The following is a 25,754-nucleotide window of genomic DNA, read 5'->3' on the forward strand; positions in this document are numbered from 1 at the left end:
GTGGGGAAAACCATTTGCTCAGGAGGGAGCAGGAATGAAGACGGTTAGCAAATCTCATGCTGTTCTCTATTTATAATCAACATGTGTTGTGGATATAATTAGAATATATCCACCTGTCTGTCTCTCTGTCAGCCCGGCTGTAGATCTGCGTGTCTGTCCATCTCAGCCATTGAATGATTTTCAGTTTCCTTCTTCTCACCTGTCCCTCTTTACTTTTACACCTTTTTTGCCTCTTGATGTGTTCGGTGTTCATCCATACCGAGGCACCAAGCCTTTTAATTCCTGTTATTACCAAACCCCACAGCTATAATGAGAAGTCTTAGCGTTGTATAATTATTAAAATAAACAGGCATTCAGCTGAGCAGGGAAAGTTGGAGCGGACCATAAGGTATTAGTGAGGGTGTTTACTTAGGAAAACACTGGACGCTGAGATCAGCTCTTAAAGTGAGAGAATGCCTCAGATTTGAGAAAAGACTCAAAAGCTCTAGCAGGATTCACCCAAGGCAAGACACAACAGAGGAGAGCAGACGGTGGGGTCTGATTCACATACACTTCACAGATTGTTAGGTGCATACGTTTGGGGAGGGAGTGTGCTCAGAGCAGGCAGAGTAACATTAGGCCAGCTCTGAGTCATGAGAGAGTTGTCCCTGCTTCCCTCTGCTGTTCCCCTGCACTCCTCCACCTCCAGCTGCCTCTGTCCATCCGTCCGGCCCCGTTCCCCCACCTAAAAATACACTCCTGCTCTCACTGAGGAAAATCCCTACGCCTTGACCTGGCTTGAACACACAAACACACACACAGGCTGCAGTCTGGTTGGCCCTCTATCTTTCTCTCCATGGAAACTATTCCTCTGTAATTAACTGGATGAAACAGTTTTCTGGAAGGGACTGGATGACGCAGCCGGACCTCAGGAAGTGACTCGCCTTATAACCATGAGCTCAGAAAACACATTTCAAAACACAGAGACACAAGGAGCTCGCCGCCTGCAGCAGATTAAGTGAAATAGTCTCAAGCAGATAAGACTGTTCCAGTGACACGGGCAGTCGGGATCAAAGTCTATGGCTCTGACTGAACACTGCTTCCTTAGACAGCCATTATAGAGCACCAGATATTGAACTTTGCATACTGCTGCATCACCGGCTGACACTCTTTGCATATAATTTCTCACTCCCTGTGTCGCTGAAGCAAAGAGGGAGGGTGAACTCATTCTAGAGGCTGAAGACCTATAACAAACCCCCCCACCAGGCTGGGCTGTCTACATGTGGATCACTGCCAGACAGGGAGAGAAGTTGTCAGTGCAGTTGCTGTGTGGCAGAAACTTCAGCTTCATGTCAGACTGCTGTGTCAGAAACAATGAGCTGGGCGGATTCGGTTCCTCTTCGCTGATAAACTGTTAGTACAGTTTTTTTTTCCTTTCCCCTTCTCTCGGTACAACACGACATCTTTCATTTAAAAGAAAATCAGTCAGAACAAATGAACGCAAGTCTCAGCTTGTGTGAAGTTAATCATCATCATCATCAGCAGCAGCAGCAGCAGCAGTCGCAGGGACTGAGGAAGAGGAAGGAGAGGAAGAAGAGGACCATTTAAGGCGCAGAAGCAGCGGACTCGGTTGGATTATTACTGTTGTGCGCCGGAGTGTGTGTCTCCCTTCTTGGTCCTCCCGGTGAAGTTGTGTTTCACTCAGTCTGCCCAGCTATGACTTCGGTGTGGAAGAGACTGCAGCGAGTCGGCAAAAAGGCTTCTAGGTTTCAGTTTGTGGCGTCGTACCAGGAACTGGTGCTGGAGTGCACCAAGAAATGGTGAGTTTGGAGACGCGTACGGCCTCAGCTGTCACAGTTTGAGGCGTAAATGCTCAGACTTTCGGGTGTGTTCATATTATAAGGCTCCTCTACAGGCATGTTGGTTCTCATGTTGTCCGACTTTCCGCTACACTGAGGATAATGGGGGCGGCCCTCTTGTGTCTGCACGTGCTGGAAGCATCCAGGGTAGTTGTCGGTTCAATTCCCGACCCAGCCTATCGATCAAACTGTTGTGTTTCAGTAAAACAAACAAACAAAAAACCCTTCCATCATTCGGATTATTACCGTTATCGCTGCTGTTTAATCAGCCTCTTTGGACCAGAACTAAAGGAGAGTTTCGTGGGGCATTATCAATGTGAAGCTTATACTGACTGATTTAAAAATTGATCCTAAAACTGTAATCTTGTCAGTGTCCTGTTTTTTTTATTTATTTTTTTTTTTGGCCACTTCCCATTTAAACTGAATATTCAGACCAATTACAGACCAAGTGCTACAAGCTGTGTGCTTTTAATAAGATTCACAGCATCACGATTTTACATAATAAGCAAAGCCCACGTGCTTTTCTGTTAATTAATTTCAGAAGGGCAGTTTATTTACTTTATATTGCAGCTCAAACTTAGCTGGGCTTTTACCCTCCTGTTCAATTTCCTGTTACACAGAACAGCTGGGAGTAGGCCAGGTGAGGCGGCATGGCGTCATTATTTACCTCTGATACACCATAAAGCTGATCAAATAAATCACACTGTTTAGTTTTAGGGCTCAAAGGTCACCGCCATGTTTTTTTTTTTTTGTTTTTTTTTTGACCTCAGTCTACACAGGTGGCTGGCGATGCATTAGGGAGAGGTCTCTCCATATCTTTAATCTTTCACCCTCCTGTCAGGTTGGACCCTTGTTGCATCTTCTTATCTCTCCAGATTACATTAAATGGTGGAATAATTGCGTAATAGTCTTGTCAGCGGCAAGATAAGAAACACAAATTAGCTTTTTGTTGTTGTAGAGGCTGCAAAGCTCTAATCAATAAAATATCGGTTTGATCAGCAGCAGAGAACACTGCCTTTGTCTGGAGACAGAGAGGGGAACAGAAACACTGATTTAGAAAGAGTGACAACTCCCTCTTGACACTATGATGAAATCAGTGTAAACACTGGATGTCTTCACCGCACAGAGAGAAGGGAACTCTGGAGATGAACCCAAAGTTTCAGTCTGGTAACTTTTTGAAAATGAACCTATTCTGAATAATCGTCCTTATTCAGTGTCAGAGACCAAAACATAAGAGGTGATGAAATTGTTTTCTACATGTGGCGTGTGTGTGTGTGTGTGTGTGTGTGTGTGTGTGTGTGTGTGTGTGTGTGTGTGTGTGTGTTTTTGTGGGTTTTGCTGTTATGATGTGGGACCGTTGACCCTCTGAGAGACAGATCACACACACAACCTGACACACAACCTGAGGCATTGATTAAGACATGTTGCTCCTGTATCTCTGCTAAAAGTGTAACTACAATGCGGTGTTCCTGTTGTGTTTAGAGATTTATTGACAATGGGAGGTCAATAATCTAGAGGAGCAAGGCCTCCCGAAAGAGAGTCCCCACAAGTGTTTTGAATAACGGAAACAAAAACACAGAAGTAGCCAAAGATAAGCGAGCCAAGCACCAGCGAAAAATGATGAGCTGCGGACAGAGACAGGGACAGAAAAGTGGCACAGACATAGTTGAATATTTAGTGTTGGGATTATTTTTATGTCACATTGCTCCAAATGACAAAAACATGAGTGAGTCAGATCGTTTTACTGCCTGCACCACAGTGTCACAGATATTTGATCCTGTGCTTTTTCAAAACGAAAACCTCCCAGCACGGAGGAGGGTGATGATTATCACGAACTATTGTCTGCTGAACAACGATAATTACATGTTACTAAACTGCATTACACCACTCATGTAGAAGCAGACACAGCCCTCCATCATTGCCCATTGTTACGACGCTTACTAGATGTTGTTGTCTTCATGCTTTTGTGTCAACAAATCTTTGATGTCTCCTATTTTAATTTTTCTTTCATTTGTTCCCCACCCTGCTGCTAACAAATACACCTCACAAACATACATTCGCACAAAGCATTTTTTCAGCACATGAACACGGTGAAACCTGAGTTGAGACGGTATTATACAACTTTGTTGAACGTCCATCTGGGCTGACGTGGTTGTAAAGACAAGGGGAAAGATAACCAGGAGTAAACAGCTCAGAGGGTGCTGCTCCGTTATTTGGAGTCTAATTGTGTGTGAGTCTTTGTGCGTTCGCTGCTAAAGGGGGTTCCTCCTTCCTGTCAAGAAGAACGCCTCACATTCATATCAACACAGGTCACATGACTCTGCAGCTTCCTGTTTTACGTCCTGTGCACCGAACCAACAGAGTACAATGGCAGCATATTAATATGTTATCAACACGCACACACATACAAATTGCCAGCCACCGGCAGCACTAACACAAACCTGTTGTACATGGATTGGGTGGCATATTTACAGACCTGCAGCTGCCTGTATTATTTTTAAACACAACACCAGCGCCTTGTCTTTGACTTCAAGGCATTTTCATCCAGCAGTGACAGTCATGAGACTTCATGTCAGGCCTTCTGTTTTCTCATTTATACAATGTCCACTTTATTTGACAACCGTAGCTGATTAATTTCAAGCCTTTTCTTTTTGTTTGGTTTTCAGAGTTTTTATTTTCTGCAAATTTTCAGTCTGTAACAACTATAATTGTTCCGTAATGGCGCGAGGAAATTTGTGTTTTGATCGGTGTTTGTACATTTGTGCAGGCAACCAGACAAGCTAAGGGTGGTGTGGACAAGAAGAAACAGGCGCATGTGCTCCAAGGTGAAAACACTGATTCCCCCCACAACCCCGTAACGCACACACAGACACACACACAATGTTGTTAATGCGTTGTTTGTTGCACAGCTCCACAGTTGGCAGCCTGGAATCAAAAACCCCTACAGGGGCATGGTGGTGTGGCCGTTCCCAGAGAACATCGACATCTCTGTTACACTCTTCAAGGTACCAAAACACACTATTTACAATATATACATTCACAGAGAGGTCACAAATGAACAACAAACACATTCAGTTTTCAATACTTATTTAAAAAAAGCTAGTTCAGAATTCAGAAACGATTGAATGAAAAAGAAGACTAGTAAAAACTTATAAATGTAAACATAAACATAAACATAAACATTAACTACTCAAAAGTGAAGTTTACATTAAACAATCAGAGCGGACTCAGTAGACAGTAACTCTAACCTAATTCTAACTTTGAACTTCAGGTTGCTTCATTGGGTCATGAAAGTGAAACAAAGTTTTTAGAAAACTAAAAAATGAGAACTATGGGGAGTATGGATAAGAGTAATACGCTGACTTTGACAAAGTCCTGAATTTAAAAGAAGCTTATATGTTATATTTATGGACAATGTGAGGACCAAGAGTCGAGCCTTGTGGGCCACCAGTGTTTACACTGAAGTTTTCAGAGAACTTGATAGAACTATTTGCAACTTCACTTCTCTGTGACTCTATATAGTGATTCTGAAGCAATATGTAATGTTACATGATGAGAAAATCCATTCATTCATAAAATATGAATATTTATTGGCTTAAAATTTGTGTGAAACTGAAACAAATGGACAAGCGATAGCGTGCATACTGTAGGTGATGTTTAGATAAAGTTTTTACTAAAAAAAAAAAAAATAAATTCTTGTTCTCACGTCTTTAGGAGGCTAATGCTGATGAGTTTGAGGACAAAGAGTGGACATTTGTCATTGAAGGGGTAAGTAAAGAATCCTGTTCTCAGCATCTGACCAGGTTAAATCACCAAGTGGAAATGAAATCATGCAGTTCTTATATGTTGACAAGATGGGATTGAAAACAGTAAATATCATGTTTTTGTTTTGTTGGTCATGTTCAGGAGAACAAGGGGCATCGTAAGGTGTTGGCATCGGCTGATATTAACCTGAAGAAGTTTGCCAGTCCCACGCCGACCCAGTCTGACTTGACACTGAAGCTGAAGCCGCTCTCTGTCAAAGTGGTTGAGGCCACGCTCAAGCTCTCACTGTCATGTGTCTTTGTCCGTGAAGGAAAAGCCACGTGAGTGGTGTTTTGTTGTTACTTTTCCAGCTCACTGCATCAGAGTGTTGGCACTATGACGGTTTCTGTTATTATGTATTTTAAGATGGGACAGAATGTTTTTTTAATGATGTCAATGTGTTAATTAACAGCTGCCGTGTTTATCACCTAAATATGACCTGACACCAAAGTCATGTTGACTCTTTGCTTCAGCAATTCATACTTGAGAGTATACATAAACTCAAGTGGTTCCTCTATATCCGTGTGAAGCTGAAAATAAGCCTTAAGTCTTCAGGGGGTTATAAATGAATCATCCCTCAATTATTTAAAATGTTTGAACGTATCAACAAATCACATGTTGTTTGTGTCATAATGAGTTTTTCATATTTGGGGAGTCGTCAGTGTGATAAATTTGAATCTTTGCTCCTCAGGGATGAAGACATGCAGAGTCTGGCTAGCCTCATGAGCGTGAAACCCTCAGACATTGGTAACCTGGATGACTTCAATGAGAGTGATGAAGAAGAGGACAAGAAGTCTGTCACTGCTACAGGTGAGTCTGAATTATTTCTGCTCATTGCAACGCTGGCTTTCTGCCGACCTCTGCCGCCTTTTCCTGGACCATTTCTCCTTCTTTTCCCTTCTCTGGGTGCTGCAGTCGTTCCACACACCTTAATTCGCCCAAATCGTCCTGCTCCCCCACCACCTGATAAACAAAACTCCACCGGACCCACTTGTCCTGCCTCAGGTAGCTCCCTCCCCTTCTTCCTTGTTCCTGTCATTTGTTTTTCTCTTTCAGAGTAAAAGGAAGTGTGACAAGCTCTCTCTCCCTCCATCTGTTATGGGGAGGCTCAATAATATTCCAGCATTTCACATACTCTTGCCGTTTGTTCTCCTGTTCTTACCACATGACCAAGTTCTCTGCATACCACGCATTTCTCATCTAGACATTAAACGCTATCAGGAATCTTGTGATGATTGGCTATGAACAACTCGTATTCAAATGTTCTGTAGATTCTTTTATATGCATGGCAGGAGCTGTGACACAGTTATCATGTCCACAGAAATATGAAAAGTGGGAAACTTAGTGTAACAGCAGTTCCAATGACTAATTGACCATGATGTTTCTTTTTTGTAGAATAAATCAGATACAAATTTCTTTCATTCCCATGTCATTGTGACATTCAGCATATTGTTGTGTCGTGGCCTTGTCATGTGGCACAGCAGAAGTTATATATTGACATATTAATACTGAAAGTTGGACATTAAAGTAAACAAGTAAAGTGACTTCCCTAAAAATGGGTTCAAATACCTAACTTTTACTTTAGTTTTTTTTTTTTTATAGGACAAGGAGTCTTGTTGAAAAAGTTGAAAATAAAGTCACAAAATGATGCGAGTAACAAAAAAAGTCCATGAATGTAGTGATACTGGAGAACTGTACACAGAAAGCATGCAGTGTTGGCTTGTGAACCAAATTTGCTCTGAAATGTGTATCTGCTTCTAGTTTTTCTTTTATAATGTGATGATCCTCTTACATTGAAACAAAACGGCATGTTGGAACTTAAATTCTGTGTTGAGGGCTCTCTTTGGTTGTAGTTTGCAGTGCTGATCAGTTACCAGGAGACATGGAAAGTTGACAGTCATGAATAATTCAATTCATGCTCCGTCACGGTTCCACATTTTGTTTGTGGTTTCACTCAAACTAACGAGTCGTGTGACCAAACGAGGATCCTCACGACATCAGCAGAATTAACTGACATGGGATGCCGATAGTGATCCGATTTTCCTTTTCAAGTCATTGTCTTTTGTTTGTTTTCCATTGCTTCTCTTTCTTTAAAATCTACTCACTGATCCGTCAGCCCCTGGACGTGACAGCGGTCCCCCCAGTTCTGCCGCCTTTGCTCGCCCTCCCCTGCCGATCGCTCCTCGCCCCTCACCCCGTCGTACCCGACACACTTTTTCTACTGCTCCTGTCCAAATAGAGATCCAGCCCTCGCCAGGCCCCTCCCCTCAGCCCTCACCCAGGTCCAAACATAAGAAGATGACTGATCCTGTTCCTCCTGAGCCTCCTGCTTTATCTGACCTGCAACCATCAAGCTCCCAGGTCCAAGCAGCTCCTACTTTAAGTACAGTTTTCCAAAGTGCCTCAACCATCCTGCCGCCCTCTGACGTGTCTCCTTCAAGTCCTCCATTACCCAAATCCTCAAATATGCCAGTAGTCGTCTCGTCCTCTTGCCCCAAACCTGAGTTTCTGAAAAGTTCTGGACCTTCATCTACTTTACCTTCTGTCCCAGAGGAGCCTCCTTCAACGGTGCCCTCTGTCCCTACAAATCCTTCTTCATCCAATACTTCCAAAGGTGAACCATCCAACCTGCCCCTGGAGCCAACCAGAACATCAGCTGACATTACTTTAACACCCAAACCTCCCTCCCCTACATTAGCATCAACCAAGACCATCACAATGTCATCAGCAGCTGCCCAAAAGTCCTTCACAAGTCTGACACATAAGCCCATCTCTGATGCCTCTCAGCCTCCTTCCACCAAATCCTCCGCACCCTCAAAACCCACCCTGCCCCCCGAGCGCTCGTCCTGTCATCCTCCACTCACCCGGACCGTTTCTCAGCCTCCTTCTCTGCCCAGAATCTTCCAGTCAGACTCAGCAAAAGGTATCTGGAGGCATGCTGGCAGACAGACATGCTGCATGCTTTCCTCTACTGATTCTTTACATGTGTTGGTCTGCTTAGACCCAGTTTCTGCATGTTTATACGTCTGATGCATTATCTACTGCAGTGCTTATGTTGTGTTGTGAGAAAGGTCTATGCATGATCCGTGGTGAGTCTGATGCTATTGTGCTTTTAGTGGTCTGTTACCAAAACGATTATTCTAACAGCTGTTTTACTGTTCACCAAGTTCAGGGACCGCTGAGATTATGTTAGTTATTGCTCCAACTTTTATATTCATTCAGCCAGTATATTCAGAGGTCCAGACTTAAATCAGTTCCTGAGTTGAACGGATGGATTTTGAGTTGCCTGTCAAACTAAGAACATCTGTTTGTTCCTGACAGATATAGGTCACATCTGTTGTCTGAGAATAAGTAAACTGCATGATAAGAATTTGCTGTTCTCCTTTCACTTTCAGCCTTTCTCTGACCATACATTTCATTTTTCTTAATCCTGCTGTACTTTCTTTGTCTCTAAAACCTCTCTGCTCTCCTCTCTACTCTCAGTTCCTTTGTTGTATCAACGACGCCCCCCAGAGGTTCAAAGTGTAGATGATCCTACTTCAGTCTCTGGTCTGCCTCTGTTTTCACGGTCCACACAAAATGAATGCTGCTAGTTATCTTTTCCAAATGTGTTAAAACTCTTTTCTGTTACTGTTGCTGTTACTAATTCTTTTCTGTCCTCTCTACTAGCTCGTTCCCACATTTTCAAACCTCAGATTGTCAAGTCTATTGCCCGCCCCTCTTCTCCTTCACCTTTCTCCACTGATGCCCCCCCTCTGACTTCAACACCCCCTGTCCCCAAATCTCACCCCTCTGTTCCTGAGTCAGGTAACCAACCAAGTGTGCTGTAAATGTTCTTTCTCTTCCCATTTGTTTTGTTTCCATTCTCCATCTGAAAACATCCCCTCTGCACACTTCTTTTCCCATCTCATCTCTTTATTGCTTTCATCAGATGATCTGGGAGCGTGGCTGACATCTGAGACTGCTCTGATTGGCGGGGACATGACCCCTGTCCCTCTGCTGAGCAGTCCCGATCTTGATGCTCTCTGCGACCCTGTAGTTCCAACCCTCCCTGCCTCTCTTCCACACTCCTCACCCCCTCATTCATCTACTTTTTCCACCTCTGTTTTATTCTCTTCTCCTCACCCTCATATCACCATCTCTCCCTCTGCTCATCCTGCTCAGATCAGCTCATACCAGTCAGGTACACCATCAAACATTTCATCTGTCACTGCCTCTCCATTAAGTTCAGAAACAATTGTGTCATGTGGAAGCAGCGCTCATGTACAGACCAGGTCCAACCAAACACTCCTCCTGTTCTTACAAACACGACTCCCCAGTGTGGAGTCTGTTGGCTGATCCTGCTCTTCCTCTCCTTAGGCTCGACACTTGCTGTGACTCATGCAGACAAGGAAGCATCTCCAAGGCTTCTGAGCCAAGGTGAGGATTCGGCCAACATCAGAAAATCCACCCAGCCAAACAGACCAGGACAAGACTCAAGGGCAGCCGTCGCAGACAACAAACCAGGACGGATCAGGTGAGGTCATCACAAAAGTGTACAATGCTCGATTATTTGGTTTGGCTCCCTAACAGTACATTTGGCCTTGAGCTCTTGTGTGTGGAGAAAATGTGTCAGCATCATCGTGATTGATGGCAGCCCTACCGAGACTCATGAGACATAGCATAGATGATGTCAGTCAGAAGGCTCCGATTTCTCCTTTGTGTTTCTTCTTCTCCACATGTCAAAGAAATGACTCATGAAGCTGAAGAAGCTTGTTCACTCTCTTCCTGACTGACGTGGCATCACTGCTTAAAGGAGCAGTTCCAAATTTTAGGAAAATCAGATGAGAAGGTTATTACCACTGTCATATTTGTTTGCATCTTTGCTTACCATATCTATCCTGGTTCTGTTGAAAGCTAAAAAACAGCAGTAAGTGTAAAGCCAACACTAAATATAAAGACACTATATATATTTAGCTTGAACTGAGTATGAAGGAATAATTTGATTCTACTCCCCATAGCTCTGTGTTGTTTTGCCGTATTCATACTGTAGGTGTACTTTACTAATACTCTGTAAGTGGCACAGATGTTTTTTTCCAGTTAATAGCTGCTCTAATATCAGTCATCTATGTATTGGTAGCGACACAAGAGTCCATCACAGATGGAGATAGCAGAATGTGATTGCAATGCAATGAGGCCTCTTCAGTGCTGACTGGCACCTCATCACACTCACTCCAGTCCAAATGTCTTCACAGTGACTCTCTGTAGTGGTGCATCAGCTTGCTGACACGTGTGGTTGACTAACAGGGCGTCTGTTTGTGATGAAGTGTTGGGATACTTATTGATCCAGAGTTTATCAATGCCTCACAGCATTGCTTTGTTCCTCCATGAGGCTAACACATGGTAATAGTCGGAGAGTGTTTTGTACCCCGCCTTGTGTTGCGTTCAGTGAAATAATCATCAGGTCTTGAACTTGCTGTGTGACCTGCCTGTCCTCCTGTCCTCACCTCCTGCACGCCCAACCTTGTGAAGTGTCACCCTCTTGTCTGTCAAGCCTGACCCTCGATATTCTGTCCTCAGTCCAACCCAATCCTGCTCAGAACTGATCATTGCCCCGCCCCCTCCATGGCCGTTCTCCAGCTGTGAGACCTCCACCCCCCTGCAGCCCAACACCAATGTTGTGGCAGCTTTTATCGCTCCTAAACAGGCAAATGCTCAGAGGGAAATTGATTCAAAAAAGCCTGCCAATGAGACGCAGAGCATTATTTGTATTTCTAAGACCGAAAAGGTGCCTCTGGCAGAGCCTGAGCCTGAGCCTGACTTTGACAGCTTCTTTTTTGAGTCGTTTAATCGAAGTCAAGAGTCAGGGGGCTTGTTTCTGGAAGAGGATGACTCTAAGCAAGATACTATCAAAAGGTGCCCTCGGGGGTGAGTATTTATATTCAAAGACAAAAACAAGATCTAGAAAGTAAAAATAAATAAAATAAGAACAATTGAACTGGTGATGGTGATGTCTGGTGACCACAGTGAGATTTAGGCTTAAGGAATAATTTTTATCTGTTCTGCAGTCTTGAACAAAAAACCAATGAAAAGACCTTTGGGGAAAAGCCATCACTGACAGAGCAGTTAGAGGGAGCAGCAATGCGGAAAGAGGAAGTGATGAAGACAGAGCAGGAGAAGCAGAAGGAAAAAGACATCCTAAAAAAGCAAGAGGAGGAAAGGAGGAGGAAGGAAGAAGAGGAAAAAGCAGAACTCCTGAAGCAGGAGGAAAGGAGAAAACACGAGGAAGAGAAAAAGAGACTGTTAGAGGAGGAGAAGAGGAGGCTCTTGCAAGAAGAAGAGGAGGTCAAAAAGGAGAAGGAAAGAAGGAAATGTGAGGAGGAGAGGCTCCTTAAGGAAAAGAGAGAGAAGCAGGAAAAGTTGAGGGAGGAAGAGATGAAGAGGAAGCGGGAGGATGAAGACAGGAAGAAAAGACAGCAGGAGAAGAAATGCTTGGAGGCAGAGGAGGAAGTAAAACTTCAGAAGGAGGAGGAGAGGAGACGTGAGAAAGAGAAATTCATGAGGAAAATTAAGGAGGAGGAGGAGAAAATTAGGGAGGAGAAGCGAGTGCTTGAGGAACAAAAAAAGAGGAGGGAGGAAGAGAAAAAGAAGCTCCAGGAGGAGGAAGAGAAGAGGAAGATGGAGGAAAAACGCTGTAAAGAGGAAAAAGAGAGGGAACAGAAAATTAAAGAGGAGGAGGAGGAGAGAAAGAAAAAGGAGGAAGAAGAGAAGAGGAAGAAGATGGAGGAGGAGGAGAAGAGAGTCAAAGAAGCAGAGAGAAAAAAGAGGGAAATGGAAGAAAGTCAAAGACTCCTCAAAGAGGAGAGACGGTTGAAGGAGGAGAAAGAGAAGGAGAGACTGTTGAAGGAGGAGAAAGAGAAGGAGAGACGGTTGAAGGAGGAGAAAGAGAAGGAGAGACTGTTGAAGGAGGAGAAAGAGAAGGAGAGACTGTTGAAGGAGGAGAAAGAGAAGGAGAGGCTGTTGAAGGAGGAGAAAGAGAAGGAGAGACGGTTGAAGGAGGAGAAAGAGAAGGAGAGACTGTTGAAGGAGGAGAAAGAGAAGGAGGAGAGGAGGAAAAAAGAGGAGGAAGAGGAGAGGAGGAAAGAGACGCTCCTAAAGGAGCAGAGAGAAAAGGAGAAAATGCAAAAGGAGGAGGAGGAGAGGCGGAAGAGGGAAGAAGAAAAGAACATGCAAGTTCAGGAAGAGCAAAGGAGGCAAGAGACAGAAAGGAGGAAAAAGGAGGAGGAAAGGAAAAGGAGGGACGAGGAGGAAAGGATGAAGAGAGAGGAAAAAGAAAAAGCAGAGAGAAGAATGAAGGAGGAAGAGGAGAGGAAAAAGGAAGACGAGGAACAGAAAAGGAAACACCAGGAGAAAGAAGAGATAGAAAGAAGAAAGAAGCAGGAGGAAGAGAGGAGGAGGACGGAGGTGAGAGCAGCGCCATTCTGCAGTCTGGAGGCCAACAGATCAGATGAGGACAAGCAGAAAATGAAAACTCTGGTTTCTTCTTCCTCTTCCTCTTCCTCTGCCTCCTCACTGCTTTCTCAGCTGAACACACACACCGACATCTCACTTGCTACTTCCCACCTCGCTCCCCTCAACCAAGCCAGCGTCATGTCCAGTCAGCTCCCCTCACAACTTCTCAGCCAGTCCCAGTGGAGACAGTCGGCCTCTCGGTCAGTTAACAGCCCTGCTGCCGTAGACTCCGACAAAGACAGGTGAGTTACAGCATAAAAAATAACCACTTCACTGTGGGTGTTGAGTGTTGTCTGCTTTCTTAATCACCAAATAAAATCAATCAATTCAGCAGCAAAGTTGTGATCCTCTGCTGTGAGACATTGATTATCTGTGCAGTGTGTGTTGTAGGGATGAGCACATCAAGCATTGATACTACTGACTGATCACTGACAATAGTGAGGTTGATTTTGGGCTCATTAACACTCCTCTCAGTGGTGTGACATATGTGGCTTTGCTTCTGTTGTGTGAGCTTTTTAACTTGGCCGTCATTCATAAATGTAGTAGCCACTTGGTGCATTCACCTAATCATGGGTCAAATCATGACACATTTCTAATTTTGAGCAGAAGTATTGATACTGTTGTTGGTGTGTGCCATCTTTATGGTATCGCTCACCCCTACTGTGTGTGTGTGTGTGTGTGTGTTGTTTCAGTCTGTCCATCTTATCTTATCTTCTGCTGATATCCTTTTTCATGCCGTCCCTTCCTTCCTTTTCCCACATTTGCCCTTCCTCTGACCTTCCTCCAGTCTGGGGCAACCTTCTCTTATAAAGGAAAGTTCTTTGTCAAACTTTGGTGTCCCAGAAAAGAAAATATCTTCCACGTCTACTCCTCCATCTGGTGCCCGTTCAGGCTCCATCGTTCAGCCCTCTGTTCAGGAAAACACATTAGAGGGCTTGACCTTGGAGCCACCTCCAAAGAGGCTGTGTGAAGCAGAGATTCCTCTGTGGAAAGTGCTAGAAGGGAGAAGTGGGAAAGAGTCACCTGAAACAATCTCTGCAAAACCTTTGTGCAGAGGGTAAGAATGGATGAGGGGGTGTGTGTGTCTACTCTCACTCTTGATCTGCCTGCCTCATGGGTTTGCTTATAGTCTGTTTTCTTATTGTTGTGGCGTTCAGCTATTTAAAACGTTAATAGCTGTATCTCTGTATTTTTCTTCCCAGCTCACATAGAGAAGATGCTGCCGACACTCCTGTCAAGCAGGAGTCAGTCAAAGCCAAGGACTTAGAAACATATCACATAGTGCCGCCATCGCCTGCTCAGCCCACTACATCATTAGTTAAGGAGGAACCCAGAGATCCAGAGAGATCAAGGATGGAAATAGCAACATCAGTCGAGGTGTCCCCCAAACCAGCCAGCGAGCGAACTGCATTGGTGCTGGAGCCACAGGCGCCCTCAAAACCAGAACGAGGACTGAGGATGTTACCAGTTCTCCAGCCATCGGGGAAACCAGAACAGGAGGGGGCGGATGAAGGGGAACCAGCGGACAGTAAGCCTCATGGTGAGGAGAGTTTGGTCAAGGGTGAGGAGCCGGTGTGCGAGGCAGAAAAGCAGCTGTGGGCAGCTGTGGAGGAGACCACAGCGGAGACGGCAGAAGAAAGAGGGATGGGAAGTAGTGAGAGCGCTGAAGAGAAGGAGCAGGAGGAGGGTGTGATGGGGGGGTGAGTCAGCAAAGGTTCCTTGCATTCTCTGCAGCATGGCGTGCCATCTTCTTCTTCACTCACAAACCACCAAATATATCCACTCACACACTCTCACACCTGTACACACTGTCTAATGTTCCTCTGTGGTGCTGCAGCCTAACCAGTGCTTCTCTGCAGCTGCAATTAACCTCATCCAATGCTTTCCATCTCAGCCATTGTCTATGCTGTTAGACTGAATATACAAGTGGAAGCAAGCTTTTCACATGATTAAAAAATTGTGTGTTTCTGTGTGCGGTAGCTCCCACAAATGTGCAGACAGAGAGGCAGATGTGTGTGTTGCAGAGCAGCAGGAGGAGGCATCTGGTGGCTTCATGTCAGCAGTAGCTGGGGTGTTGTACAGAGGGTGAGTCTCTCTGCCGGCCATGGTTGTCTCATCATTAGTCACGCAGAGTGAAAAAACGTTTTGTAGACTAAACAAAGACAGACTGGGAGGCTGTGGCCCATTTAATAATTTGTCAAATACATAAAATATCCCTCAAAACTGACCAGATACACTGTGGGATGACATGAGTTGTAATGAAATACATAACAACCAAAGTTAGTCCTATCCTTCAAAGTACAGACAATAAATAATGACATAGACTGTCAGACATCACGTCAAAATGGACTGCCTAATGTGATAGAAACTGATGCTGCTTAAGTCAAATTATTGTTTCAGTCCTAACTGATACTTGTTGTTATATTGTCATTGTATTCAGAGGTATTTTATCATATTTGACACATTTTTAAGCATGACAGTTTTTTTCTTTTAGATCTACGTGTTTTTGAGGGAAATCTCACCTGCAGTGTGTGCAACAAATTGGTCTTTATTAACGGAGACATTTTTAAGATTGGCTAGTTTTAAAGTTTTAATATTGCTAGAATCAGCGTTGGCATCTACAAATGTTTACCTACCATTTGAGATTAAACATTAAGAGTTGAGCATCGAACGCCACTCTGCCATCACCGCAGGCGGAAAGCAGGACCATTGTAAACTCTCTGTTGTGTATTTTCTTCTGCTGAAGTTAGCATGCTACCTGCTAGCCTCCGCACGTTTCAGCACTTTCCGATAGTGATGCCCGTCACTTCCAGTCTGCTTAGAGAGCATGTTATAATCTGTTTTATTCAATGTTTGCCAAGCAGCAACCTGGACCTGTAAAGAAAGCATTCATCTCTGCTTTACCAGCTCTTGGGTGACGCTTTTGTGCTGGTATGAGTGTTTGTTTTGCTTATTCGGTTGTTGTCCACTGTAATCTCTTACATGCATGGTGTTACGTTCACTGTGTCAAAGAGATTCGATCAGTATTGATGTAGGTAGCTGTTAGCTGTGTACCTGTCTCTGATCTGATGCCTGGCTGAAAGTTAATCTGTTCTTAATGGTGATGTAAATATCGGAGGACTCGGCAGGAGGGAAGAAAGCGTGTTTGTTTCTTAGTGTAACAAAGAATGGTCTAAAAGTTGCTATTGCCTGCTATCATACTGCACTTTGGACAAGCACCAAAACAAAGTCTGAGAAAGACCTATTTAATCAAGCATGCTGTCTGGCTCTCTGCCACACTGTCCAGAGCTTGCTGTGGTCATTCTGCAGGTCATCTTGGGGTTAGCTTGTTCTCAGAGTCTTTCTGTCCCTCGTGTGTCCCTGTAGCTATGAGACAGTGGCCTCCATCCTGCACATCACTGGAACCACTGATGCAGGTCAAACACACCACCCTGCACGACAATCAGGCCTTTTGAGCAATGAAGATCAGCTGTCTATCGGTGGAGTGGATGCAGAGATTCTATATTCCTCTGAGCCAGATGATGAGCCGCTTGCAGACATTTCTCCACCTGTAGCCTTCTCTGATGCAACAGAAAATCAGACAATCAGTGAAGAGGTTTCTAATGTTCAAGTATCTCAGGAACCAGAGAGCTTACCCTCCGTGGAGTCAAGAGGGCTCGGTCTGGTGGCAAGTCTGCGACTGGCAGCCAGTCGGCAGGAGAAAGAGAGAGAACAGGAGATGGAGAAAGAAAGGATAGAAAACATGATGAGGGAGGAGAGAGAAAGGAAGGAGAAGGAAGAGGCAGAGCAAAAAGAGAAAGAGAGAATGGGGAAGGAAAAGCTGGAAAGAGAGAAGCTGGCAAAGGAGAGGGAAGAGATGGAAAGGAACGAGAGACAAAGGATGGATAGGGAAAAGGAAGAGGCAAGAAAAGGCTTGGAAAAGGAGAGAGAAGAGATAGAGAAGAAGCAAAGGGAGGAGAATGAAAGGCTACAGGGGGAAAAGAAGAAAAGAGAAAAAGAGGAAAGGGCAACAAAAGTGGAAATAGAAAAGAAGAAAAAGGTAGAGAAGGACAAGCAGATCGAAAGGGATGATGAGAGTAAAGGAGAGACAAGGCAGACAGACAAACGGAGACAAGATATCATTTTTGACTCAAGATCAGTGCAAATAAATCTCCAATCTGCTGACTGTCCCCCGCTGAGAGAAGCAAACCTGGATGATATTGCATATGATGAGAGACTTGAGGGCAATGAAGAGGACTCAGAAAGCAAATCGAATCCCAAATCAGCGAATGTGATTGACCCTACTTCATTCTCTGCAGCCATAACGACAAATAAACCTGATTCAGTCAAAACAAACAAACCCAACTTTAAATCTGGTGCCATCCCAGTGTGGATGAAAGAGGAGGATGATGAGGAAGTGGAGTATGAGAGAGGACATGAGGATCTGGGCTCCATCTGGTTGGCTGAGCTGTACATGGAAGGGGAAGCGGGGTGAGTAAAAAAGGGTGAGACGTAAACATGGTTGTAGGAGGAGCGAGGTGAGTAACCCTGGGGGAGTTGGCTGTATGACAGAGATCTGCTTGCTGCCTCGTGGATTAGAGGACTGCGCATTTTGCTTTGTTGTGTTTGCTTTCAGTAACCATGACTCATTACGTCTGCAGGGAAATAGTCACTAAACATTAGCATCCCTCATTTATTGAGGGTTTGGTATTTTCCTGCAGGTCTTTCTCATCAAAGACCTGCGTGTTGGCATGTGGCATGTGTATCTCCCCAAAGCAACATCATTACAGTGTTGTTTATAAACGACAGTGGAATTTCCTCTTTGAATGGTGCCATGTTAATGACTTTATTCAAAACCTTTGGTAACAGATATGCTGTACTTTGCCTCAAATATCCCACTCCTTCCTCTCCAAGTCATAACACAGTCAAATCTGAACAACAAACATATTACACATAATTATAGAACCATCAAGACAAACAATAAGTGGGGGTATAACTGAGCAGATGTAAATAAACACTCAGAAATCCAAAAAGAACATAACTGTTAATAGCTAATTTGCTATTCTTGCGTAATCCAATTTGTAGCCCACAGTAATTCACATTAATTAATCATAACATAACATTTTTGCTGTTTACATCCCCCAAAGCATGGTTGGTCTAGACTTTGAAAACTCCTGACTTAGAGTGTTGGTATGTATTTCTCAGAGAAAACGCACCGAATCTGTCTTGTCTTGTTGTTCGTGTCAGTAGTGCTGGGAGAAAGATGTTTGTCCCGATAGTCCATTAAGTATTAAAAGAGTTCGCTGTGGCAGCTGTCTGTCTACATGTGTTTCTGTCCATGACTGTGACCGTGCTGTGGCAAATGATATCACAAGTCTTCTCGAATTTGTTCATTCCTCATTGCAGCTGAGAAGCATGTCAGGTGGCATGGGCTGGTTTTTGTCTGGATACTGTGGAAGACAGATTGTTTGAGTCCACTCTTTCCACTCTTTTCATTTTTCATTTTTACGATCAACACCCAGTTCTTCATAAACCTTTGGGCTTGAATCTGTTCAGATCTTTGTGATCTTACCAGGATGGATCTCTGGCTGCGTGAGATGATTGTGGTGCCTCAGGAGAATGGAGCATGACGAGGACGCTGCCGTTCTGTCAAAAATACTTCTCTTTTCTGTCTTCAGCTCAGGCCTCCTGCCCCATGCTGTAACCCAGAAGCCCTCCTCATTCCCCTTCAGTGAACAAACCCATGACCAGATCTCTGCTGCCAGTCAGCCAAATAAACCAGAACCTCCTAACACCATAACCAGTCAGACTGGTCATCCTCATCCTAACACCGCTTCAGTATCTGAGCAAGAGGAAAGAATCGATCTGACAACTGGGGTCAAACCTGCTTCCCTACACAGTGAGGCACAAAATCTGCCCGTGAAAGGACAGAGAAGTGATGACACAAAAGCTGGCCACAGTCTAGAAGTGGCAACCAATGAGGAGGCAGAACTTGTTCAGTCATCAGTGGTGCCTTGGCCCCTCCCTTCAAGTGCATGTACAACTAGCATACACTCTGACTTCAAACACACTAAGCTACGCACTGACATGCACAATGACAAGACATGTTATGAAACAAAAAAACAAAATACAGCCACAGATCCGTGCAAGAGTCTTGAAATGAAGGACATAAATCTACTTGAGGATCCAATAAAGCGTGACATTACACCAGGAGGCAGCGTCCGCACACAGACACACACCCCTGGTCACCAAAATCTCACCAAAGATCAGCAGCTCAGACAGGAGGAAAGGTTATTATTGGCCAAAATTCGCTTGATGACTGGTGAGACATCACCTGTCTCCAGCCCTCACAGACTGAAACGCCTTCTCCCCGTCCCAGATGATATCGACTGCGACCCCATAGAACCAGAAAGCCAATTAGAAATCCCTGCTGAGCTTACTGATCACAGTCTGCACTCGATTACTCCCGACTTTGACACTCTTCAGGAAATATCACTAGCTGAGACGGAAGAGCCACTGGGAGAGGAGGATGTGTAAGTCAGCATGAGGCATCAACCTATAAAATGATGCTGCGCCTTGAATGTGTTTTTAGTATGATATGCGGAAACATAGGACAGAGTTACAGCAGTTTAACAAGTCCAGATAATTTTATTTATTGAGCAGGACTCAAAATGTTGTGGCTGTCACGTCTGAGACTGTAACATGGCCTGTCTTAAAAAGCTGGTGTGTGAATTTTGCTGCCTGTTTTGAATTGAATACCCAAAATTTGGTTCTGGGGCATTGAAACATTTTCCAAACAGCATAGACCTGCGTTTAATCGATTACGCTTCAAATCTCACTGCCCATTCTCCTGAATGGCGTTTCCCATCATGCCTTCTAACATCGAGTCAGCGCTGAGATCTGCCCTCGTCACATAAAACACTTGCATGCGTCTTACTCAAATCTGAAATTCCTTGATGATGCTGATGCTGACACCAGCCTGCTAGATGACCTCCTTTCTTCCGCTAAAGTTTAAACAAGTTCTGATCTTTTACCCGTTACCCACCTTGTCGATTTTTTTATGTCTCGTCTTGCCTTAGGCGAAAACACCCACCAGCTGACCTCCCCGATGGTGTTGATATCACGCCTGCCCATCACTGTGAGGTGAAGACATCCTGGCTTCCCACGTTACCAGAAGAAGAAACCACAGATATCAAGACCCCCGATCCGGTTCAAACGGTCAGAGAGGAGGCTGATGGGAAGGACAACACAGCTGAGGTAAATATTCAGCACACTGATGCTCATTTGACGTCAGACATGCTTAAATAAATAACGCAAAGTAAAAAAGGGCGATTCAACTTAGTCAAGGGCCCACATTTCCCTATTCTCATGATGAGTGCTTCTCTTCCTCTTCTAGTTGGTTGGATTTGTTGAAAACTCAGGGAACCATAAGAGAACATTAAAAAACCCTTAAAAAAATACGTTTTCAAAACGTTGCTGAAGAGATTTTCTTCATTTTTGTAGTCTTAAAGGAAAACTCATAATACTTCTCTCTGTGATGTAGAGGATTGTGGCCAAAAGCATCAGAATTTGACTTGATTTTTTTCTTTCACTCTTGACTTTATTTAATTGTGGTGAAATCCAGTGATCAGCTGGCTGGCAAGTCTTGATTGAGATGATCTGCGTGCCACCGGTTGCATAGGGTTAGGGTTAGGGTTAGAGCCATGACATAACCAACACTGTTTCCCTTCCTCGCTCCCCTCCTCCTCCTCCACCACCACCAGGGCCTGGTGAACTCCAGCCAGTCACTGCTCCAGTGGTGCCAGGACATCACCAGTGGGTATCGGGGAGTAAAGGTCACAAACTTCAGTACATCGTGGAGAAATGGCCTGGCCTTCTGTGCCATCCTTCATCACTTCCATCCAGACAAAATGTAAAACATTTACAATTTATTTTGTCACTTCAGAATCTGAACCCTTTAAATGTAAATGTTGTAATTGTGTTTGCTCTCATATTCTACAACTGCTTTTGTCCCATTAGAGATTTTGACCAGCTAGACACTCATAGCATCAAGCTGAACAACAAAAAGGTATGGAGGACATTTAAACTCGTCAAATTTCATGACAAATTTACTGTCCATTGTCTTCTCTGCAGTTGGATCCTAACCAGTGTCAATAGGTCGATAGATAGCCAGAAAAAAAGAAAGATTTGTTTGGCACATGCAGCTGTTTGTAAATGGTTGGATCATTCTACTTCATAGTTTCTTCCTGTGATATAGCTTTAGCTATAGCTGTGAATTAAGTCATCAAGAAATCTTTCTTTTCAAATTCTCAAATTCATTATTTACACACTGGAACCAGTGTAGAGAGGCGAGCCGCTCTACTCTTTACTGATGATGTGCTTCCTTTCTGACATCAGGCGTTTGATGGCTTCGAGGCACTGGGTATCTCTCGTCTCCTGGAGCCGTCCGACATGGTTCTTCTGTCTGTCCCTGACAGGCTCATAGTCATGACTTACCTCAGCCAGATCCGCTCACACTTCACCAATCAGGAGCTTAGCGTCCTGCAGATAGAGCACAACAGTAGCCAGTCCAGCTACGGCATCGCCCTCTCTGGGTCCGCTCCCACCAATGTCGACGCCGCTGCTTTTTGCATGGCCAGGCTGAATGAAGGAGTGAGTCTGGAGGAAGGAGGAAGCAACGCCTTGGTCGTCCCGCCACCAAGGACCAAACGAGTACCTAAAGGTGAGGCTGATTTATAGCCTCTTGATTCCTTTAGATCTGTTAGCAGATTCAACAAACAGTTCAAGCAAATATGTATTACTTCAGAGTATGTTCCAAGATATGAAGACCTTCTACATAAGATGTGCTGTTTTGGGTGGAAAAGAGAGAGGAGAAGAAAAACAGTAAAGTCAGGACAGTAGAAGAGAAAAGAGGAAAGGGGACAGCATTTATGTGTCTCCAGGGAACTGAGGAATGTGAAGTAACACAGTTTTAGCACGGGAGACAAGAAAGAAGGACAAACAGGTCATTAAATCAAGTTCACAGCGCCGCAGTTAAGATTCTGGTCGGTTTCCTAAGGTTTCCAAAGATAACAGAAATGTCACGCTTGAATTCAATGGAAGTTTTTTTCTACTGGTGGAAGGATATAGTCATAAACTTTATGTTTTGGATGGAAGTATTTCTCCCCGTACAACCCCAACTCAAACCCTGAAGTTCTCATTTTAGAGCTCCTGAAAATATCATTTCTCAATCAGCCTCTTGAAATGAATGATGAATGAACAAGATATTTTATACCAAGTTTAGATCCGTTTTTTTATTCTGTCCATGTCAGTTTGGAGATAATTAGATTCACCAAATGTTGATAACAGTGATTGTATGAAAAATTATTACACTACACCCCCCAGTCCTGGTGAATGATACATTCAGTTCATTTAAACTTTGCTCACTGAATATTTACTTTTTAAAGTGCCTTTGTATAGTTTAGGAGGTTGCCCTCATTTGTTGCTCTTATTTGTTTTTAGTGGACGAGTCGACAACTCCGGTCGCACCTCCAAGGTCAACGGTCAAAACAGTCAAATCTGGACTACCTCAGGTGACACCTTTTTTCACTTGGTTATTTAAAGTGTAGTATTGGTATTAAGTATCAGGATTAAAATGATAGATGTTTTTAACAGCATGAACTTGTTGTTGAAAGTGTTGCTATGTGACCTCCAGGATGAAGACACAGTGACAGACTCTGCATCAGAAAACGCAAAAAACACTGGTGCGTAAACACTTTCAAAAAAAGAAATTCAATGCAGCTTCTTTCCCTTCATTCTAATATTCTTCTACACTTTCATTTGTGCTTGTTTTTGCAGAGTTGCAGACTGCAGCAGAGACAGAGCCTCCAAAGCAAGAAGGAGAGACAATGGTCAGTTATGTGTTTCCCGCTTCACTTATTATCTTCTGTGCATCTTTCAGTTTTAATATCAAATCAAAACCGATGAGCATCTTGAACAACTCCATTACTTTCTTAATTCCAGGATACACAGACTGTCTTTTTCCATCTTTTTAGCCTCTCTCTAATCTTTTGACCTTCTTCCTCTGCTTGTTTTCTTGTCTCCTTCTCCCTTTTTCTTTGGATCTCTTCCCTTCCTTTTTTCCTTCTCTTTTTTGCTGTCTGACATCGTGTATGTTCACGTGCATTTGTGTGTGTGATTGGGCTTGTGGTCAGTGTCTGCAGGACACCAGTCAGTATGTGCTGAGCGAGCTGGCGGCGCTGGAGACTGAGCAGAAGCACATCGACAGCAGAGCCGCTGTTGTGGAGCGACGTCTGCGAAGCCTCATGGAAACAGGTGAGTCTCAAACGCATTTGAAGGTAGAACAAACAATTCAGGATCTTGCTATTAGGATTTACTTGAAAAGTCAAATTTAAAGCGTTTATTTCACTTTCAGTGTGAAAGAATTTTTTAATGCATTTTAAAGGAAATTTTAATTATCTGGTTTGTATTTCCATTTCTACCAAAACATTGGTAGATATTATAAGATACACATTTTTAGATATTTAGCAATGCAGATTTTCCATAGTGCCTATACAGCTGTGTACAAACTGTCCTCTCTTTTCGATCTATACAGGAAGTGACCGTGATGAAGAGGAGCGACTGATCCAGGAGTGGTTCATGTTGGTGAACAAGAAGAATGCCTTGATACGCAGACAGGACCACCTGGAGCTACTGTAAGACTTTTGGTGCACAAACAGAATAAATATGTACTTACATGCATGCTACACCCTTTGTCTTACTCTACTTCATGCCTGCATCTACAGGCAGGAGGAGCAGGACCTGGAGAGGAGGTTTGAGCTGCTGACCAGAGAATTAAGAGTTATCATGGCTATAGAAGGTTAGGAAGAAGTCTAAATTGTGCACCTAAGTAAAAGATGTAATGTGTAAAAATATATTTATTATACATTTTTGTCCTGCAGACTGGCAAAAGTCGTACACTCAGCAGCAGAGGGAGCAGCTGCTTCTCCAAGAGCTCGTGTCTCTGGTCAACCAACGGGACGAAATCATTAGAGACATCGATGCCAAGGAGAGAGGGTGAGAGTGTGTGTATGTGCAGCTGTGTGTAAAAGTCAAAACAAAGTCACAGGAGGGAAACAGCAAAAAGAAGAAAATGCTGATGCATATCTACATTATACTAGTCAAATGAAACTTTCAGGTTTACAATTGCAAAAGAGTTAATTTCATAAACACTCTATTGTCATATGTGTGTGTCTGTGTAGGGCTCTAGAAGAGGATGAACGACTTGAGCGTGGTCTAGAGATGAGGAGGAGAAAATACAGCAACAAAGACAAATGTGTCCTCCAGTGAGCACAAATGACTGAAAAAGCACATACTGCAGTCACAAATGGTGATATTTGTGTAACTTGTTCATAATTTGGGTGCACAAGATAAAAAGAAAACTTTCAGGAATTCTGGAGATTGTATTTTCATATTTGGTTTTCTAAGTGCCTATATTTTCATGCAGAACTGCCACATTGAGGCGTTAAATTTTGTCTTCCTCTTTAAAGATACAGATTTGGTTTGTTCATATCAAAGTTAATTATTTTCAGTTTGTCTTAAAATAATAGTTGGGTATTATTTTTGGTTTAATGTACCTGTTTTTATTTATTTAAATATGTCAGATTGCTGTACATCTATTGCACAAATAGTGTTTTTTCTTCCGATCATTCAGTGTTTGCTGTTTTGTTTGCAGGTTGGTTGGTTGTTTGTTTGTTTTTGGTTGTGTGTTTGTTAAATTAAAATGTGCTTAAATATCTTTCTTTGATGGTGAGTAATTTACAAGAGCTTATGTCATGCGCATATAAAAAATAAGCGTTAACATGCCAAAACATTTTAAAATGCTAAATTTGCATGGCAAGTTGTGAGCTGGTCTCAAACTCACAGTGATGTTTGTACAGGGTACACGTTTTCAACTGCAGAGTGAACCCAGTGTGACATTTTGATAAAGCTTGTATTTCCTTTTATTTGCAATATTTTACTGATTTCTTTAATAGATGTTAGAAGTTAAAGTGCTCTTGAACATTGGAGTGGCTTAAAGTATTTATTTGAAGTAACAGTCCGAGTGCCTTAAATCAGCCATAATGTTGTTATGGTTGTGTTGCCTGCTTGGAGCACAGATCTGAATCTGTTTCCTCACGACTGTGTTGAACTACTGTATGCATGCTTGCTGAGCTGTGCTGAAAGTGGTACTATGCCTTACATCAACACTGTATGCCTTTCACACTGTATACCTTTATTTATGCAGACGAATGATGTTAATGATGACAATAAATATTGGTTTGTTGTTTACATTTGCTATGTTGTTGACTTGTGTATATTTCAGGACAGCGGTCCCCAACCCCCGGGCCGCGGACCACTGCGGGTCCATGGGTCATTTGTACCGGGCCGCACAGAAAGAATACATAACTTATATTATTTCAATTTTATTTATTATCTGAAGTTGGACTATGTTTTGTTTTGAAAAATAACCGGATTCCCTCCGTCACTTCCGTCTATGACTCACTCGCGACGCGTGTCATGACGCTCGTCTCGGTCATGTGATACGTTTCCGCTAAAATTAAACCCACAAGCCAGCAGAATGAGTGAAAAAACAAACTTCTTCGGAAAGTTTCTTTGTGAAGG

The 25,754-nt window shown here is 43.5% G+C and overlaps 1 protein-coding gene across 5 annotated transcripts; it reads left to right on the forward strand.

The window, feature by feature from the left end:
• Nucleotides 1-1,098: 1,098 nt before the first annotated feature.
• LOC115053765 (EH domain-binding protein 1-like protein 1) lies at nucleotides 1,099-25,423 on the forward strand. Of its 5 annotated transcripts, none has more exons than XM_029518525.1 (29): nucleotides 1,099-1,799; nucleotides 4,606-4,663; nucleotides 4,748-4,843; nucleotides 5,553-5,606; nucleotides 5,745-5,923; nucleotides 6,334-6,452; nucleotides 6,558-6,647; nucleotides 7,759-8,565; nucleotides 9,126-9,191; nucleotides 9,312-9,449; nucleotides 10,002-10,158; nucleotides 11,202-11,549; nucleotides 11,690-13,375; nucleotides 14,336-14,833; nucleotides 15,114-15,218; nucleotides 16,500-17,603; nucleotides 18,791-19,645; nucleotides 20,192-20,369; nucleotides 20,876-21,024; nucleotides 21,132-21,180; nucleotides 21,510-21,834; nucleotides 22,614-22,684; nucleotides 22,807-22,855; nucleotides 22,950-23,002; nucleotides 23,306-23,426; nucleotides 23,707-23,806; nucleotides 23,897-23,970; nucleotides 24,053-24,167; nucleotides 24,353-25,423. In XM_029518525.1, the coding sequence occupies exons 1-29, from the start codon at nucleotides 1,696-1,698 to the stop codon at nucleotides 24,438-24,440; spliced, it is 7,836 nt and encodes a 2,611-aa protein (XP_029374385.1). In that variant the 5' UTR covers nucleotides 1,099-1,695; the 3' UTR covers nucleotides 24,441-25,423. The 5 variants fall into 5 exon arrangements, with proteins under 5 accessions (XP_029374385.1, XP_029374387.1, XP_029374388.1 ...); XM_029518527.1 differs by having other exon boundaries at nucleotides 1,100-1,799; nucleotides 23,315-23,426; XM_029518528.1 differs by lacking the exon at nucleotides 18,791-19,645 and having other exon boundaries at nucleotides 1,183-1,799.
• Nucleotides 25,424-25,754: the final 331 nt, after the last annotated feature.

Source organism: Echeneis naucrates, chromosome 14 (assembly GCF_900963305.1).
Source record: "Echeneis naucrates chromosome 14, fEcheNa1.1, whole genome shotgun sequence".
Classification (NCBI taxonomy): Eukaryota; Metazoa; Chordata; class Actinopteri; order Carangiformes; family Echeneidae; genus Echeneis; species Echeneis naucrates.